Raw genomic sequence first — 16,990 nt, forward strand, 5'->3', positions numbered from 1 at the left:
TAGCAATAATTGAGCACAAGGTGAAACAACCTATGGCAGGGAAAACTATCCAAAAAATCTCGAGGAATTGGAAGTGGACAGATAATTATGTGGCTAGTAATAGAGGGAGAATATGGATCTTGTAGGATCATGGAGTACTAGACTTTACCATTCATAGTTGTTCTGAACAGTTAATCACTGGGAAAATTATCATACACCAAAGTCATAAAGAATTCTGGATGACAGCAGTATATGGTTTACATACCATTGAACATAGAAAGGCCATGTGGGAAGAGTTAGAACAGTTGCATAATGAGCTACAAGGACCTTGGATTGCTATGGGAGACTACAATGCCATTCAAAGTTTTGAAGATAGGTATAATGGTAACCCTGTTATGGAGGCAGAAACTAGAGACTTCTCTAAATTTCTAGTGAACACAGGAATGACAGAACTTAAAACAGTTGGCAGAGAATTTACGTGGACAAACAATCATGTATATAGCAGAATAGACAAAGCTTTAGTTAATGCTAGATGGATGATGAATATGACACAGTTAGAGGTGGTACTGCAGGATCCTCTCTTCTCTGATCATACCTCTGTTTGTGTTTACTTTGAGCATGATCACCTAGAAACCTATGCCTAAACCATTCAAGTTCTTCAATAAGCTAGCTGAGCATAAGGAGTTTCAAAGGCTAGTCAAAGAAACCTAGAAAGTTAACATGCAGATCCCTGCTATGCAAAGAATTTGGATGAAGTTAAAGAGGCTGAAAAAGGGATTGAAGCAGTTAAATGTTGAGGAGTATAGTAGAATTCCTGAAAAGATCCAAGTTATTCGAGAGAAACTACAACAAGTACAATTGGAAATGAGAATTCCTAATCACTCAGAGGGATTGAAGAGCAGTGAAAAAGATCTTAAAGAGAAGCTGGAAAAGTGGATTATGGTAGAGTAAAGTATACTCAAGCAGAAGTTTAGAATTCAGTGGCTAAAGCTTGGTGATTCAAATTCTGCTTTCTTCCATGCTAGTATCAAGAATAGAAATACCCAAAAGAAAATCACTAGGCCGCTCACTCAGACAGGGATGCATACCCAAAATCAAGAGGAGGTGCAATAGGAAATCATTGAATTCTACAAACGGTTTCTACGATCAGCAGCAGTGGAAATTCCAGCTATTGAACCTAAAGTAATGAAGAGAGGGAATGTGTTGACAAGAGATCAGCAATTGAAGCTAATAGCTCCTGTGACTAAGGAACAGATCTACCAGGATCTACAAAGTATAGAAGATTCCAAAGACCCAGGGTGTGATGGATATAATGCTGTATTTTTTAAGAAGACATGGAAAACTATAGGTGATGAATTAGTTGAGGCAGTCCAAGAGTTTTTCAGAACAACTGAGGTTTACAAGCCAATTAATTGCACCACAGACTTTGATACCCAAAGTGCAGAATCCATCCAGAATAGCTGAGTTCAGACCAATATCCTGTTGCATCACCATATATAAGATCATTTCCAAACTCATCACTAGCAGACTACAAGAGGTAATGGATTATATGGTAGATGATAGTCAGTCAGCATTTGTTCTTGGAAGGGTAATATCAGACAATATTATACAAAGTCATGAACTAGTTAAAGGGTATAACAGGAAGTTTATCTCTCCAGTATGCTGTATGAAGACTGATATGAGGAAGGCATATGATTCTGTGGAGTGGTGCTTTCTAGAACAGATTTTAATTCAACTGAATTTCCCAGAGATCTTCATTCACTGGGTCATGAAGTGTGTCACTACAGTATCCTATTCCATTCTCATTAATGGAAATCCTATGAAGCCATTCCCAGCAAAGAAAGGACTCAGACAGGGTGACCCTATATCCCCTTTCCTATTTGTATTAGCCATGGAATATTTCACAAGAGTTCTAAAGGGACTGAAGGAGAATAAGGAGTTTAGATTCCATCCAAAGTGTGCAAAGTTGAACATAGTACAACTTGGTTTTGCATATGACCTTCTACTGTTTTGTAGAGGTGGTATGGCTTCTGTGAAAGTTTTGTATGCATGTTATCAGATGTTCTCAAGAGTGTCAGGTCTGGAGGCAAATGTGGAAAAAAGCAGTGTTTAGTTTGGTGGAGTTAACCGGCAATTACAGCTTGACATACTTGACCACCTAGGTTTCTTAAAAGGAGAACTTCCTAAAAGTTACTTAGGGGTGCCTCTTAGCACAAAAAGATTGTCCTTGGCTCAATGTAAACCCTAATTGATAAGTGTCACGACCCAATTTCCATACCCGGTCGTGATGGCGCCTCTCGTGAAGACAAGGCCAGCCAACTAACCCAAATCGTCTCTTAACAATTTTTAAACATAATTGAATAGATAAATACAGCTTAACGACAATCATAACCAGTATTTACAACCCAGCACAACCCGACCGGGGTGTCACAAGTCACGAGCATCTAAAGGAACCTGATCACAACTACAGGGCCAATATTATACAAAAATAAATTCTGGAATGCTAAAGACAACATCCGGTGCCGCGAACGCTAGCGGTCACCTTACTCAGCTACAATAGTAATACCTTCAATCAGCTAATAACCCGCTACCGGGTGAACAATACCTGCAACTGCACGCGAGGTGTAGGGAGTAAAGTGAGTACTTCCAACTCAGTGAGTAATAAGAATAAATAATAACTGAGAGGAAAGAAATCACGTAAGAGCACCCATCATGCTATATAGGACAGTACAACCCTTTGAGAAAACAGTAAAACCGTGAAAAATCCTTTAGAAAATATCTGGCTCAGTTTAAAAACCTCTTTTGAAAATATCCTTTTCCAACAGTCAAGCAAATGAATGCGTAATCAGATAGTGCAAGTCCGCACATAAGTCAGCCCCTCGGGCACAGCACTCCATCAACAAATAACACCAGGGTATCTGGTAAACAGTGCAAGAAGTAGCATGGATGCCAATGATATGAGAGTGCTGAATGTCATGACACGTAGTACAAACAGGAATCAATGCATGAATGCAATGCAATGCACATGACCGCTGCGCCGTGTAGACCGATCCATTTGGGTACCCGCGCTAACTGTGGGGGTTCAGACTCCGGAGGGGCTCCTACAGCCCAAGCGCAATATCATCATAGTATCACTGCGGCGTGCAGCCCGATCCATATTCAGTCCAGATCAATGCAAATGAGCCACTCGGGCAATGTCAAGTAATAGCTTTTAACTCAAAACATCAGAAAAATGCAATTTAAGTCTTTAAACTTTTAGCAATATGACTGCACATTTCAAAACAGTGTTTAACTAGGACTGAAGTCATTTAACATGCTAAATTTCATGAAAACAGTGATAATAATCCCTAAAGGATTCAAATAATCGGCACGAAGCCCAAAACATGGCAATCAACCCAAATACGATAGCATCAAGTAGGTTTCAGTCAATTACGCAGTAAAATCAACAACCGGGACGGACCAAGTCACAATTCCCAACGGTGCTCTACCCCACGCTCATACCTGGCGTGCAAGTCACCACAATACAGCACTATGATGTGCAAATCCGGGGTTTCAAACCCTAAGGATATCATTTACAAGTATTACTCACCTCGAACCGGTGAAATCCCTAGCTCGCGACGCCTTTGCCCCTCGAATCGGCCTCCACGCGCGTCGAATCTAACCAAAAATAGAGCGAATACATCACAATATGCTAAGGGAACAATACCCAATCGAAAACAATCGAAATTAGCAAGAATCTCGAAACTAGCAAAACCCGAGCCCCGGGCCCGCTTCTCGAAAAATTATAAAATTTACATTACCGGATTCCTCGTCTCGCCACGAGTCCATACATACCAAGAACTCCCAAATCCAAGCTCAAATGACCTATCAAATTCCAATTTAAAATATCAAAAACTCAAGCCCTAGCTTTACCCCTTTTGATGAATTTCAACCAATTTCCATGTTAAATCTAACAAAATCTCGTGAATTTAGGCCAAGGAACTTACCTCTAATCATTCTTCCTTGAATCCCTCTTCAAAATCGCCTCAAAGCTCTCAAAGCTCGCTAAAAAATGGTGGAAATAACATAACCCTCGCGGATGAAAATGATATTATAAAACCCCTTCTGCCTACAGCGATTTTCGCTTATGCGGTCCCGCTTCCGCATATGCGGGACCGCTTCTGCGGCCATTTCCCCGCTTAAGCGGTTTCTCACTTAACTTACCACTTCCGCCTTTGCAACATATTCTCCGCTTCTGCGGATTACCCAAGACCGCTTATGCGGTTATTCACTCGCACCTGCGGACCCGCTGATGCGAAAAGGGGCCCGCTTATGCGGAACTCATCAATTCAACACAAGATCGCTTCTGCGCTTTTCCACCCGCTTCTGCGGAACCGCTTCTGCGGTCCATTTCCGCAGAAGCGGAAATACCAGATGACAGAAATCTCAGACCTGAAGCAACTTCCAAAAACTCTCGTTTAACCACTCGAATTCACCCCGAGGCCCCCGGGACCTCAACCAAAAGCACATACATGATCTATTACCTTATTCAAACTCGCTCGAACCATCAAAACACTATCTTTAACATCAAAATCCTCAATTATCCTCAAATCAAAGCCTAAGTTTCTTAAAAACTTCCTAATTGCACATTCGATCAAAAACCCGACCAAACGATATCCGAATGACCTGAAAATTTGCACACATATCCAAAATCACTTAACGAAGCTACAACAACTCTTGGAATTCCATTCCGATCCCCGGATCAAATTCTCACCCATCCACCGGAATTCGCCAAAATGCTAACCTCGCCAATTCAAGCCTAATTCTACACCGGGCCTCCAAAATCAATTCCGATCGCACTCCCAAGTCACAAATCATCCCCCGAAGCTAACCGAAACACCGGAAATCACATCCGAGCCTTCTAACTCATAAGTCAACGTCCGGTTGACCTTTCCAACTTAAGCCTTCCTTAAAGAGACTAAGTGTCTCATTTCCTATCCAAACCAATTCAATTCAACTATAACTCACTCGTTGCTGATAATGAAACATGAAGAAGCAGTAAATGGGGAAAACGGGGCTGTAACACATGAGACGACGGGTCGGGTCGTCACGATAAGATAATAGGCAGGGTTACAAGATGGACATCTAAGTTACTGTCTTATGCAGGGAGACTTCAACTAATCAAAAGTGTCCTCTCTTCAATCCAAACATTCTAGTCTCAAATATTTACCTTACCAAAGAAGCTGATTCAATTGGTCGAAAGTGTTTGCAAAAGATTCTTATGGGCTGGAGGAGTAGATAATTCAAAAAGGGCACTAATTATGTGGGATAAAATCTGTATTCCCAAAGTTGCAGGGGGACTAAATATCATGGATATTCAAGCTTGGAATAAGGCTGCTATATGCAAACTACTTTGGAATGTTTGTACCAAAAAGGATAAGCTATGGGTGAAGTAGATACATTGCTACTATGGGAGAAGAACCACACTGTGGATGAGTCAACCTAAGCAAGCATCTTGGATTGTACAGAAGATCTTAAAAGCAGCAAAATGCCTGGAAGAAGTGAGACTACAATAGAGGGAATTCATACTGATAAGGAACTTTTCTATTCAAAGAATGTACAGGAGATTCAAGGTGAGTTCCCTAAATGCTCTTGGAGAAGACTGATATGTAACAACTACGGGTCTCCTAGATGGGTGTTTATACTGTATCTAAACTTACAAGGGAGATTGCAAACAGGGATAGAAAAGCTAAATGGAGTCAGATTGAAGACTTGACATGCCCACTGTGTGCAAGAGAACCAGAAACAGCTAAGCATCTATTCTTTAAATGTGAAATGACATCGCAAATGTGGGAGAGATTATTGGAATGGCAGGGAATCAAAAAGAGAGCTCAAGGATGGTCTGAAGAAGTTCAATGGGCAGAGGTTCATGCAAAAAGACAGTCAGCAATGGCTAATATGTATAGACTATGCATGGCAGCGTGTGTCTACCATATATGGATGGAAAGGAATTTGAGGATATTTCAAGGCAAGTCCAGGACAAAGGAGATCATTATCGGTTGATAGTACAAGAAGTCCATAGTTGAGGAAATCATTATAAGAAGCTAACTAGAAAGTTGCAAGCTATGAAGTGGTACCCTGGAGATTGAGGATAGCTTTAGTTGTTTTCATTCTTGTACTCAATGATAGAGTCTGATGAGTATAGGACTTGGGGCATGATGTCCAAGTTCCTAGTAAAACAAGTGTTGTAATGTTATATTTGGTTTGTGAAATAAAAATTTACTTACCAAAAAAAAAAAATGTAATGTTATGAAATTGTATCATTTTATTTGGTCCCTTTTTATTTTGCAGATTAAGGTATACTATTTTTGTATTTTAATTAGTTTCATTAAATAAACTGGAAATTTGCTTAAGTTGTAGTCTAAATGGGTAAAGACATACAACAGGCGCAGAGTATGGCGAAAAATGAGCTCCATTCGGGCAACTGGGTCAGGTATTTATGATTCAAGACATGAGTTAATATATTTAACTTGCTTAATCAATACAAAACAGTAATTAAGGCTGCCACGTCACTTTTCAGGTGAGAGTTTAATAAATTTCGGGCAGAATATTTTTTGTGATAACTGGAGCAAAGTAAAATGATTTTTGTGTGATAAAAGAAAGAATAATGACTTGTGTGTAATGAACACAAAGTTGGATGACCGCCGATAAAATTTACTCCAAAAATACACTAATTTTATACACTTTTAATTTGCAGCTATTGAATATAAATAGTTTCGGTCACGAGCTAAATGTGATCTTTTGCCGGATCTAAATCGTGAAAGGTGACTAGACCTGACTAATATATATGTATATGCAATTATTGCAATCATACCAACTCAAAATAAATTTTTTTCGTTTTTCGCATCAACTCAAATTAATACTCCCTCCGGTCCATAATAAGTGATTTTTTGGTCTTTTTTTGTGGTCCAAAATAAGTAATTTTTCCAGATTTCAAGAATAAATCAATTATTTTTTTCCTACATTGCCCTTGGAGTAAATAATGTTGGAGTATGTTAGGAGTGTTTATGTGAAGAGATAGTCAAGGTTAATATGGTAAATTTTATTGCTAATTAATGTTAACAGGTGAATTTTTTGATATGTGCAAAAATAACCAAAAAATTACTTATTTTGGGCCTGAGGGAGTAGCTATCTGAATCAGACGATCTATGAGTAATTTAGATTAGTAATTTTTACATTCCCATCCCACTTAGGAAACCTTTTTACCCTACATGTTTAAGGTTTGAGTAAATTACATTTAGTATACCAAATTACCATTTCTATACCATATATAATTAAGGTTATAATTAATGTGATATTTTCTACTCCTTAATTAAAGCATTTCCATTTTTTTCCAGTACTAATCCCTCACTTTCTCTCTCCTAACTCCCCCCCCCCCCACATTTTACCTTTACCCTTCACTCCCCCATGTTTAGCGTCTGTTTTCTTCTTTACAGAACAAAAGCTACCCACGTTCTTCATTATTCTCCATTTAAATTCACCAAATATTGAAGTTATCATTCTACAAAATTCGTTCCCACTTTAGTCAAGTTGAAGTTAAACCATGAAGAACATCAAATCTCCCAAAAAAATACCTAAAAAATCTACAGTAGGTGATATCCCCTCTTTCGATTTGGGTGTTTTAACACCAAAATCACCACAAAAACAAGTAAAATCTACACATGCAATGGAACCTACTACTTACAGTTCATCTCCTAGACAAATCCGTGCCGAGATGAGAACAAAGCAAATGCACGATGTAGATGCTGGAGGAAGTGCTACACCAGGCGGCAAATAACTGTCTTAATTTTGTAGATTATTTGTAGTTGTGATTTTCTACAGTTTATAATTGTAGTTATTTTGTAGTCGTTTTGTAGTTATATTGTCGTTAGCTTTTAAATTTTGAAACAGAGCTGTAGTTACTTTTATCTTCCTGCATTTTTGTAGATAATGTTTATATCTGTAGATATCTTGTAGTGTTTTGTAGTTATATGTGTGGGTAGGCTATATTTTTTTGTAGCAGATTTGTATGTATTTTTTCTTCCTGATTTGTTTTTAGCTATTTGTGTAGTGATTGTGTAGTTATATGTAGATTAATGCTTCATTTTTATGCAGTTTACTAATGTGAAATAATTTATCATTTTGTGCAGAATAGACATTATTTTGCCCCACATAATGTGGATTATGGGGTGCTTAGATTCCACACTTTGTGTGATCCTACCCCGGTGTTTAGGGATCCAGACAAACGTGCATCAAAATAAAGATAAACAGTGTTATAATTTTGTAGAATCTTTGTAGATAATTTGTAGATATAGTAAAAATTTTGTAGTCATCCATTTTAGGATGTTAGACATTGTAGTTAAATTGTACTATAACTGTTGCAATTTGTAGAATCTTTGTAGATAATTTATTTAAAGACAACATTTTGAAATCAACAATTTCTAATCATAGATTGTAGTTTATTTTGTCGTACAAATGTAGTAACTTTGTAGATAATTTTGAAAACAAAATTGCTTTATTCTTTCATTAAACTGATTTGTAGTTTAATTGTAGACAAATATAGTAATTTTGTAGATAATACCGTAAAACCATAATTCTATGCAATTTCGAACTATACAAACCTGCACTTGTGTTATCGTTGGTGATTGCCAATTCCATATTGAAATCTCGTACACTTATACATAACGGATATGAACCTAAGTTTTTATTCTCCTTTTTGGTCTCCATATACACACGAACTCCCATGTCATTCCTAATCTCCATTGGGGACAATTGTCGTTCACCATGTATTTGATTTCTACAATTTTTTCTGAAGTATCAATCGATAGTTGTTCTGCAATTGTAGAAATCAGAATACTGTAGCTTGCATTCTCATCTTCCACAATGGCATCAACTTCAAAATCTCTAAATCTGCCATAGTTATCCCAATTCCCATTCAATTATACCATGATTGCGATTTTGGACATGATTGCGTGTTGTTGCTGATGTATTATTCTATTTTCGTTTTTTTGGATTTCTAGATTGAGAGAAAAAAAGATGAAGAACAGATATATGATCGCCAATTTGATTTCTGAAAACGACGAAGAACAGAATATAGCAATTTTGAGTTGTTGAATCTCGAAGATTTGAATTCTACAATTTGAATTCAGTTTGTTGAAGCTGTTCGTAGTTTCTTGAAGCTATTCGTACTTTTTTTTTTAAAAATTTTTGAATTGTAGTTTAAGAGTAAATTACGCAGAATCTTCTTTCCGTTTCAAAACTTGAATTTGATGTAGAATAAATCAATCCCAAGATTCTTTCCTGATTTTTCGCGAGTTATTAAGGGAAGATTCTGCCCTATTAATTCCTAATAAACGAATGGTACAGAAATTATAGGAAAAATGTGGACTAGGCGGGTAATTTAGATACTATGCACATATTTGGTAATAAAATTTCATATATGGTATAGGAAGGAAAAAATCTCGATTAGATTAAAGAGGTTTGGTACACATCAACCACACCTATTAGCCATTTGATGAGGTGACAAATTAAAGTCACAAGTTCCATAGACTTTTATGACAAAATTATATACATAATTGATTTTTGAAAATAAAAGTGCACAGATAGTCATTCTCATGGATGCTATCTAAAGATTAGCCTGCACTTAGTTTGTCTTGAAGTTTTAGACAAAAAATCTTAACTTCAGGACATTTTTATCCCAAAAAAATGAACTGAAAAACTGAAATTTAGGACGCACTGGCTAATTCTTAAATGACAGTCCTTTAGAGTGACTACATGATGTCATTTTTACGCAAATTAGGACCTTTAAAGTGACAAAACAAATTGCAGAAATATAATTCTTTTTGGGGTAGTTTTTAACTTTTGACCCTCGCTTACCTCATGGTCAAAACTTCAAAGGCCAAAAATTAAAGGTTTGCCAATAGAGCAAGCGATGGACATTACTTGTTAATTTGAAGTTCTGCTCATGAGACAAGCGGGAACAAAATTTAAAACCGTCTACTTTAATGGCTATTTGTGTAATTCACCTTAATAGGAGCCCAGCGCTATATTTTAATAACACTGTCGCCTAAATTTTCCATTATTAAATTGTAAAAACTGCATTGCTCTCACTTTTTAGAGGAAAGAATCTGGTAAATTGGGTTAATGAAATACGCAAAGAACGGTTTTGCTTAGGAATAAGGGAAGGAATGATTAGTTTGGTTTACACTTCAAAAGAAATTATAACATTTTTTAAAGCTAAGTAATACTAGTATATTATTCCGTTGATTTCCATGAATACATTGGGGCCTATCCCAAAGTACATAGACATTCATTCTTAGGGCTACTACTTATGAATTAGCCGATACTTATTCTTTTCTGAAAATTTAAACTAAAAATCTCAAATTTAGGATATTTTTGTCTCGAAAAATTAAATTGAAAAACTGAAATTAAGGATACATTGGCTAATTCCTAAATAGCAATCCCTTAAATGGCTACCTGGTGTCATTTCTATACTATTTTACTATGATTGAGCTAGGTATTTTTGTATAATACTAGCAATATTTAAGAGCGGAAAATGTGCTGCATGTTCTCCGGCTTCGCCAAGCATGTACCATCCATCTATTGCACATTTCAACTCTAGGAACAATTCTTAGAGTTGAACAGATAAATATTCAAATTCCAAAAAATGCTCTTGGATTTTTTCCGTGATTTTTATCCATTTTTTTTATAAATGGATAAATATTGAATAATTTTGAAAAGCTCACTAAAACTTAAATAGTAGTCTAAAAATAACTATTTGCCAATTTCTTGTAGAAATGACACCAGAGAGCCACTCTAAAGGGTTGCTATTTAGAAATTAGCCGGTACGTCCTGAATTTCAGTTCAATTTCTCGGACAAAATTGTCCTGAATTGTCCTGAAGTTAAGATTTTTAGTTTAAAATTTTAGGACAAAATAAGCACTGGCTAATCTATAAATAGTATCCCTAAAAATGGCTATCTGCACACTTGCCCCTCTGGCCAATTTCTTCCATTCATAGACCATGGATTACGTCCAGATCTTTTCCGACCAACCCATTGCCTAAAGGGATGTTCACATAAATAGCTGGCAATATTCATTGTTTACTTTTTAGCCACATAGTTTGTACATTGATTATACATAATAATACACATGTCATGCATAAACAATGTATATATTATATCTCTACTAACTACTTTTAGTTTAATGGTTGAGTGATCGACTATTTGGGTTAATTCTCCTTGCTTAAGTGCATTAAACCACCAATGGAGTCACGGTCCACTTCGTTGCATCAACAATTGCTGGTAAAAGTTGGAAGGCCCAAGCAGAAGTCATTTCCCCAGAAGAAGAATTAACTGAAGGATTTTTACCTAGCTATACTATAATAGAAATTTATTTACTACTTTTATTTAGGTTCCTTGTTAATTACTCTATATACCTATATTTACTAGTTTTATACAAAATCATAAAAAAGAGGAAATGCAACATACCTTAAATATAGCGTATCAGTTACATATAATCCCCATACATTTAAGATTCTCTTCCTTTTCCAAAAGGAATACAAAAACATCATCCAATTTTATACTTATCCACAGTAAGAATTCTCCCTTACCCACTGATGTCGAAAATCTTTCTAACCCAAAAATCTCGCTTACTCACTCCTCTTCCAAAGCTTTTGATATCCGATTTCTCTCTTTCAATCATCCACTGTTATCCCCCAAAATTGCAGATTCTTTCTTCTTCCAGCTTTGATATCCGATTTCTCTCTTTCAATAATCCAAAATCTCATTACAGAAGAAATTCGAAATTTTGCTCTACAATCAAATTGTGGGTAAGTTGTGGATACAATACTAATACTATAATACTATTATATTAAATTTTTAGTGTAGAGTTGTGATTGAAACTTGAGAAAAATAATCATAATTGTATCACAATTTTTTTATAAATGTATCGCGATTGTATTATAATTGTATATGTATCATAATTGTTGCAGGAATTGTATTACAAATGTATAATAATTGTATATTAATTATATTGTTACGAGCAGTTGCGAATTTGTGACGAATTTCACAATTTGTATCACAAATATGATAATTGTATATTAATTTATTAGTATTGTATCAGGTATTATGTTGGATATTAATGTACCAGATACAAGTTAGTTACAATTGTGATACAAGTATGATACATTTATGTTTTAGGCATTGACGTATCTGATACAATTCAACTACAATTATGATACAGTTATCATACAATTTCTGAATATTTTTTAATAATATAAAGCTATAGGCTATGGTGAAGAGAGAAGATGGAGATTCTAGACGTAGATTAAAGGATTTTGATTTATTTTTTTTTAAAAGGAGAGAGAAGAGGAGAAGGGAAAAAAAAAGGAAAGGATGTAATTGAATCCCTTAATTAAAGACACTAGTAATGGGGTGAGAGCCTTTTAAGAAGCAATGTATACAAGTTGTAAGAAAAACCTAGATACTTATTAAAAACTACTAGGTAAATAAGCTTATAATATAGTATAACTAAGTAAAAATCCCTTAACTGAAATAGCCGTCCATCCAACTGCTTATGTATCATTTGTGTATAATCAACGTATAAACTATGTATATGGCTAGAAAATATAAACAATGAATATTAAGGGCTATTTATGTATAAATCCCTTTCCATAGATAATGGAATGTCAACTGGCCCAACTAACAGCCCAACTCAATCAAGGAGTAATAAAAAGTCAAAATCGTTTACCATAATTGAGAAAAATCGCAAGACTTAGGAAGAGAACAATTTTTGAGATTGGGAGTTTGGGACTCCTCGGTGATTTTGACAGCTGACACTCGAGCCACGTACGCTTAAGAAATTATACTGGATGAATCCTTTTAGAATTATTGTTTATATTTTGATTTTCATACGAAAGTTCTAGAAAAATAGCCTCGTGCCTGAATTTGAAGCACTAAAAATTTTGACGTTTACCAGATTTTCAGCTACAATGTTAAAAATTCCAATAACGTGCTTTAAAATTCTGACAACATATTTTAAAATCTTGAAGCTGTTATGAAATACATATTTATATGGATGTCCACTAATTAAATATAACTCCCACTACTCTTCTCCATTATGTAGATAACCCCCACTACTTTTCACCATTATTGTTGTAACTCCCCCACCTTCATAACCGACTCATGATCTTCCTCCATGATCTCAAATGCTTAATGACATACTTATGGAATTCTTTTGGTATACCTCTATGTTGTACTATAAATAGAGGATGAGAACTCATTTTGTAAGATACTTGAATACATAGAAGAAATAAGATTCTCTTCTCTCTTGCTCCCTACATTCTTGTCTATTTTATTGTTCTATATTGTTACTTTGAGCTAAGTTTTGTAACAGAAGCGAATTATTTTCTCAATATTTTCCTTAACAGGTCAAAATTTAAACGATGACAATAAATAATCGTATTTGTATTTGTGCAAATCGCCATGTACGGTAGTAACATAAGAACAAACTGAGGTTTCTCAACATATTGGTGATGGTTGACGCTAGTTATGGATTCATTGAACCCGATAGTAATACACTACATCCACCACTGTGTATGTAGCATTAAGGCGACACGTATAACTGAACCTATAATTTTTTAAGCACATCATAAATTTATATGTAAAGATCTATTAAAATTATAATAAATAGTAGATATGAACTCATACCTTTAAAAAAATATAAATTTAATGCTAAAATAAATCCTCGATCCGTCACTCAAAATGAATAGGAAAAGAAAATAATATAATGGCAGCACAGTGCACTAAGCTCCCGCTATGCACGACATTCGGGGAACGACCGAACCGAACCACAAGGGTATGTAATCATACCCTGCATTTCTGTAAAAAAAAAACTGCTTCTACGGCTTGATCTTGTGACCTCCTAGTCATATAACATCAACTTTATTAGTTACGCCAAAGCTATAAAAAATAATCCGCATTTATCAAATACTAGAAGAAGACAGGGTTGGTAAAATGGGTCTCACAATTCTTTCCACGTAGTAAAACATCTCCGTGTGTAATTCGTGTACGTGGATATGGTTCCTGTTTTTTTAAGTGAAACTTTGGCTTCTCCTTATTAATTTCTTCCATTTGTATAACATGAAAAAGACTTATTGAGATGAAATCAGTGTCACATTTGGATCTTAATATCTGCTATTTAGTTTTGATTAATTAGTAAACTATAAGATTCTTTTTGTATAATTACGTGTCTTAGTGCTGACGAATTTCCCAACAGTTCACTACACTCAAAGTATCATTCAGGGATTTTAATCAAACTAGTAGTCGTACCCGCGCGATGCGCGGTCAATATTAAAAAAATATTTGTCACTTTGTTAATTTTTCGATGTTACATTTGGAATTATCACAATTATTTGATTATCCTATTCTATATAAATAGAAGAGATATTGTCTAAATTTTAATAAATAAAATCTCCATTAAATTAAAGGGACTTATATAGTCATCAAATAATTTTTCGTTATGTATTTTTATTTATTATATTATCCAATATTTAGTATAATTATATTGTTAATAGAAATTATGACACTTATCATTATAACATCTCTTTGCCTCTCCTATTATATATATATAGATATAGATTTCTTTGACTCTCCTATTATATATATTATATATTATATATATATTATATTATATTATATTATATTATATATTATATTATATATATAAATAGATTTTTCATTTTTTTATTTTAAAATAATTTCCCAACAGTTCACTACACTCAAAGTCTCATTCAGGGATTTTAATCAAATATTGAGATAAGGTTTCGATGAGGTCTCTGTCATATTGTTGATATATTATAAGAAAAGGACAGTGACAAATTCCAATAAAAACTTGAAGATTTTTACTCTATTCGATCTATTTTAATTGATTTTTTGATTTTTTTTTAGTGGTCCATAATATTTCATTTTTTCTTTTAACTTTTTTTTTTTCCTAAGTTGCCTTTGGAGTAAAGAATGTTGGAGTGTTTATTACATTTTTAATAAACAAACTAAGGTTAATATGATTAATTTTATTATCAATTAATGCTAAAAAGTGGATTCCTTAATATGTGTAAAAACAATAAAAAAAAAAAAAAAGTAAAGTAGACCGGAGAGAGTACTAATTGTTATATTTCAGATCCAGACAAATGAAACAAAATACAACTTGAACCTTATGATTTTAAATTTGCCATAATATTTGTGTGACTATAAAAAATATTAAGAAAAAACAAAAATTGAAGTTAAATTATTTTTAAATTTAGAAAAGGTGCATTCTTTTTTAAACAGACTGAAATCGACTATAGATAACTTTTGGTAGCAAGTATACATTAGTAACCTATATAACATGGAGTATAAATGACCTTAATATAGTTGGCAAAATTGCACAATATACTTCACAAAGTAAAAATAACAATTTATAATGCTATGGTAAATATTAATTTAAATCCAAAAATGAAATAAGTATATCCAAAGCTTCTCCATAGCAGCATCATATCTTCATCTTTTATCCAAAACTCCACTTGTTATAATTTATGATATTTCTTGCTTTTTTTTTATCTTCAGTCTAATAGAAAACTGCAAAATATCCTCTTTGTCTTTATGTTAAAGTAACTGCCGTCACAAACAACTTTTTATATAAAAGTACTATATATTGGATAAACTCTGGATATTTGTTATATATAATAATAATAGGACCTAAAATAAAAGACCAAACACAAAATGTCATGCCAAATTAAAGCCTAATACGATCTCTTTATCCTTTCCTTTTAAGGTTGAATTGCGTCATTGCTTTTGTCATTAACACAAATTAAAATATACTAATTAAATAGATCATGGATTAGTTGACATAGGTGAACTTTGATTTGTTGCATGCCGATAAAAAGTAAACAAGAAGGAAATATAAAGGAAAGATCTCATTTTTCATGGGGTTGAGAACTGCATATAGCAGCCTTTGGTTCAAAATATTCATGAATTTTCAGTCAACGGGTTGAAAAGATTCATATTAAACATAGTTTACTCAAATCTTATTAACTAGTTTACTACTTACATATCATAATTAAAAACTAGCCAAATAATGTGAAAAAATCTTTCAAACAGCATGACCAACGACTAATTGTACAGAAGGGAGGTCAGAACATAAATGAACTAACACATCTTTAGAGAAATTCAATTTGGTGTTTTTTTTTTTGTTGCTTATGTAAGGTCGTGTTGACAATTTGAAAATTCTGACTTTGCTACTCGGTTTATCAATCTTTATAGGGAAAAGGGTCATTATTATCCTTGTACTATTGTAAATAGTACATGTTTGTCCTCCGTTTCACTTTACGTCCAAAATCCACCCTACCGCTAACAAACTTGATGGATATGCCCCTAACCCTAACGGATGGCTAATGTGGCAGCTGACCCACTCCATTTTTTCCATATCAGCTGCCAAGTCAATTATTTACTCAATTAAAAAAAAAACATATCCAAATATAGGTACAGTCTAAAAAGTTGGTTCACCATAAGTAGCTGTGGTTGCATCAAACGGTTTACAAATTTCTCCTGCTATTTAACAATCAGCACAATGTGCAAAGACAGAGGAAAGGTGCAGGCCCATTATATTGCCTCCAACCAAGCCAATGCTTACAAGTTACTATTCTGTACTCCAAATCTGAGGCATGTCCGCTATTTAGAGATTCTTGACAGCTACTATGGATTTCGTCCACGGCAGGGCATGCTACATTGAAAAACACCTACATTGATGGTCAAAAATCTCTGAATCAATTATCAGAATCTCGAAACGCACTATGATGTGTTCTTTGAGTGTCGAAAAATTGAAGTTGACAATTAGATTTGTTGATTATATATGGAGGAAATTAGCTGGGTGTTGTTGTTTGGAGCTTAAACTCGTGAATCAACATCAATTTCGTGGATTTAAGTGAAGAATAAATTTGTGCTCCATTTTTTGGATTG

The 16,990-nt window shown here is 34.4% G+C and overlaps 1 protein-coding gene across 1 annotated transcript; it reads left to right on the forward strand.

The window, feature by feature from the left end:
* On the forward strand, window positions 700–1,443 carry LOC109225905. The gene is made up of 2 exons (XM_019390715.1): window positions 700–921; window positions 1,093–1,443. Exons 1-2 carry the CDS (start codon window positions 700–702, stop codon window positions 1,441–1,443), a joined length of 573 nt encoding a protein of 190 aa, XP_019246260.1.

The sequence above is a fragment of the Nicotiana attenuata genome, chromosome 5 (genome assembly GCF_001879085.1).
Source record: "Nicotiana attenuata strain UT chromosome 5, NIATTr2, whole genome shotgun sequence".
Taxonomy (NCBI): domain Eukaryota; kingdom Viridiplantae; phylum Streptophyta; class Magnoliopsida; order Solanales; family Solanaceae; genus Nicotiana; species Nicotiana attenuata.

What these genes read in the sequence shown, in the direction of transcription:
- LOC109225905 (XM_019390715.1), top strand. Translation starts at nt 700, where the DNA reads ATGCAGATCCCTGCTATGCAAAGAATTTGGATGAAGTTAAAGAGGCTG. An exon ending in AGCTGGAAAAGTGGATTATG is followed by an intron (nt 922 to 1,092) that starts GTAGAGTAAAGT and finishes GAGGTGCAATAG; the next exon opens with GAAATCATTGAATTCTACAA.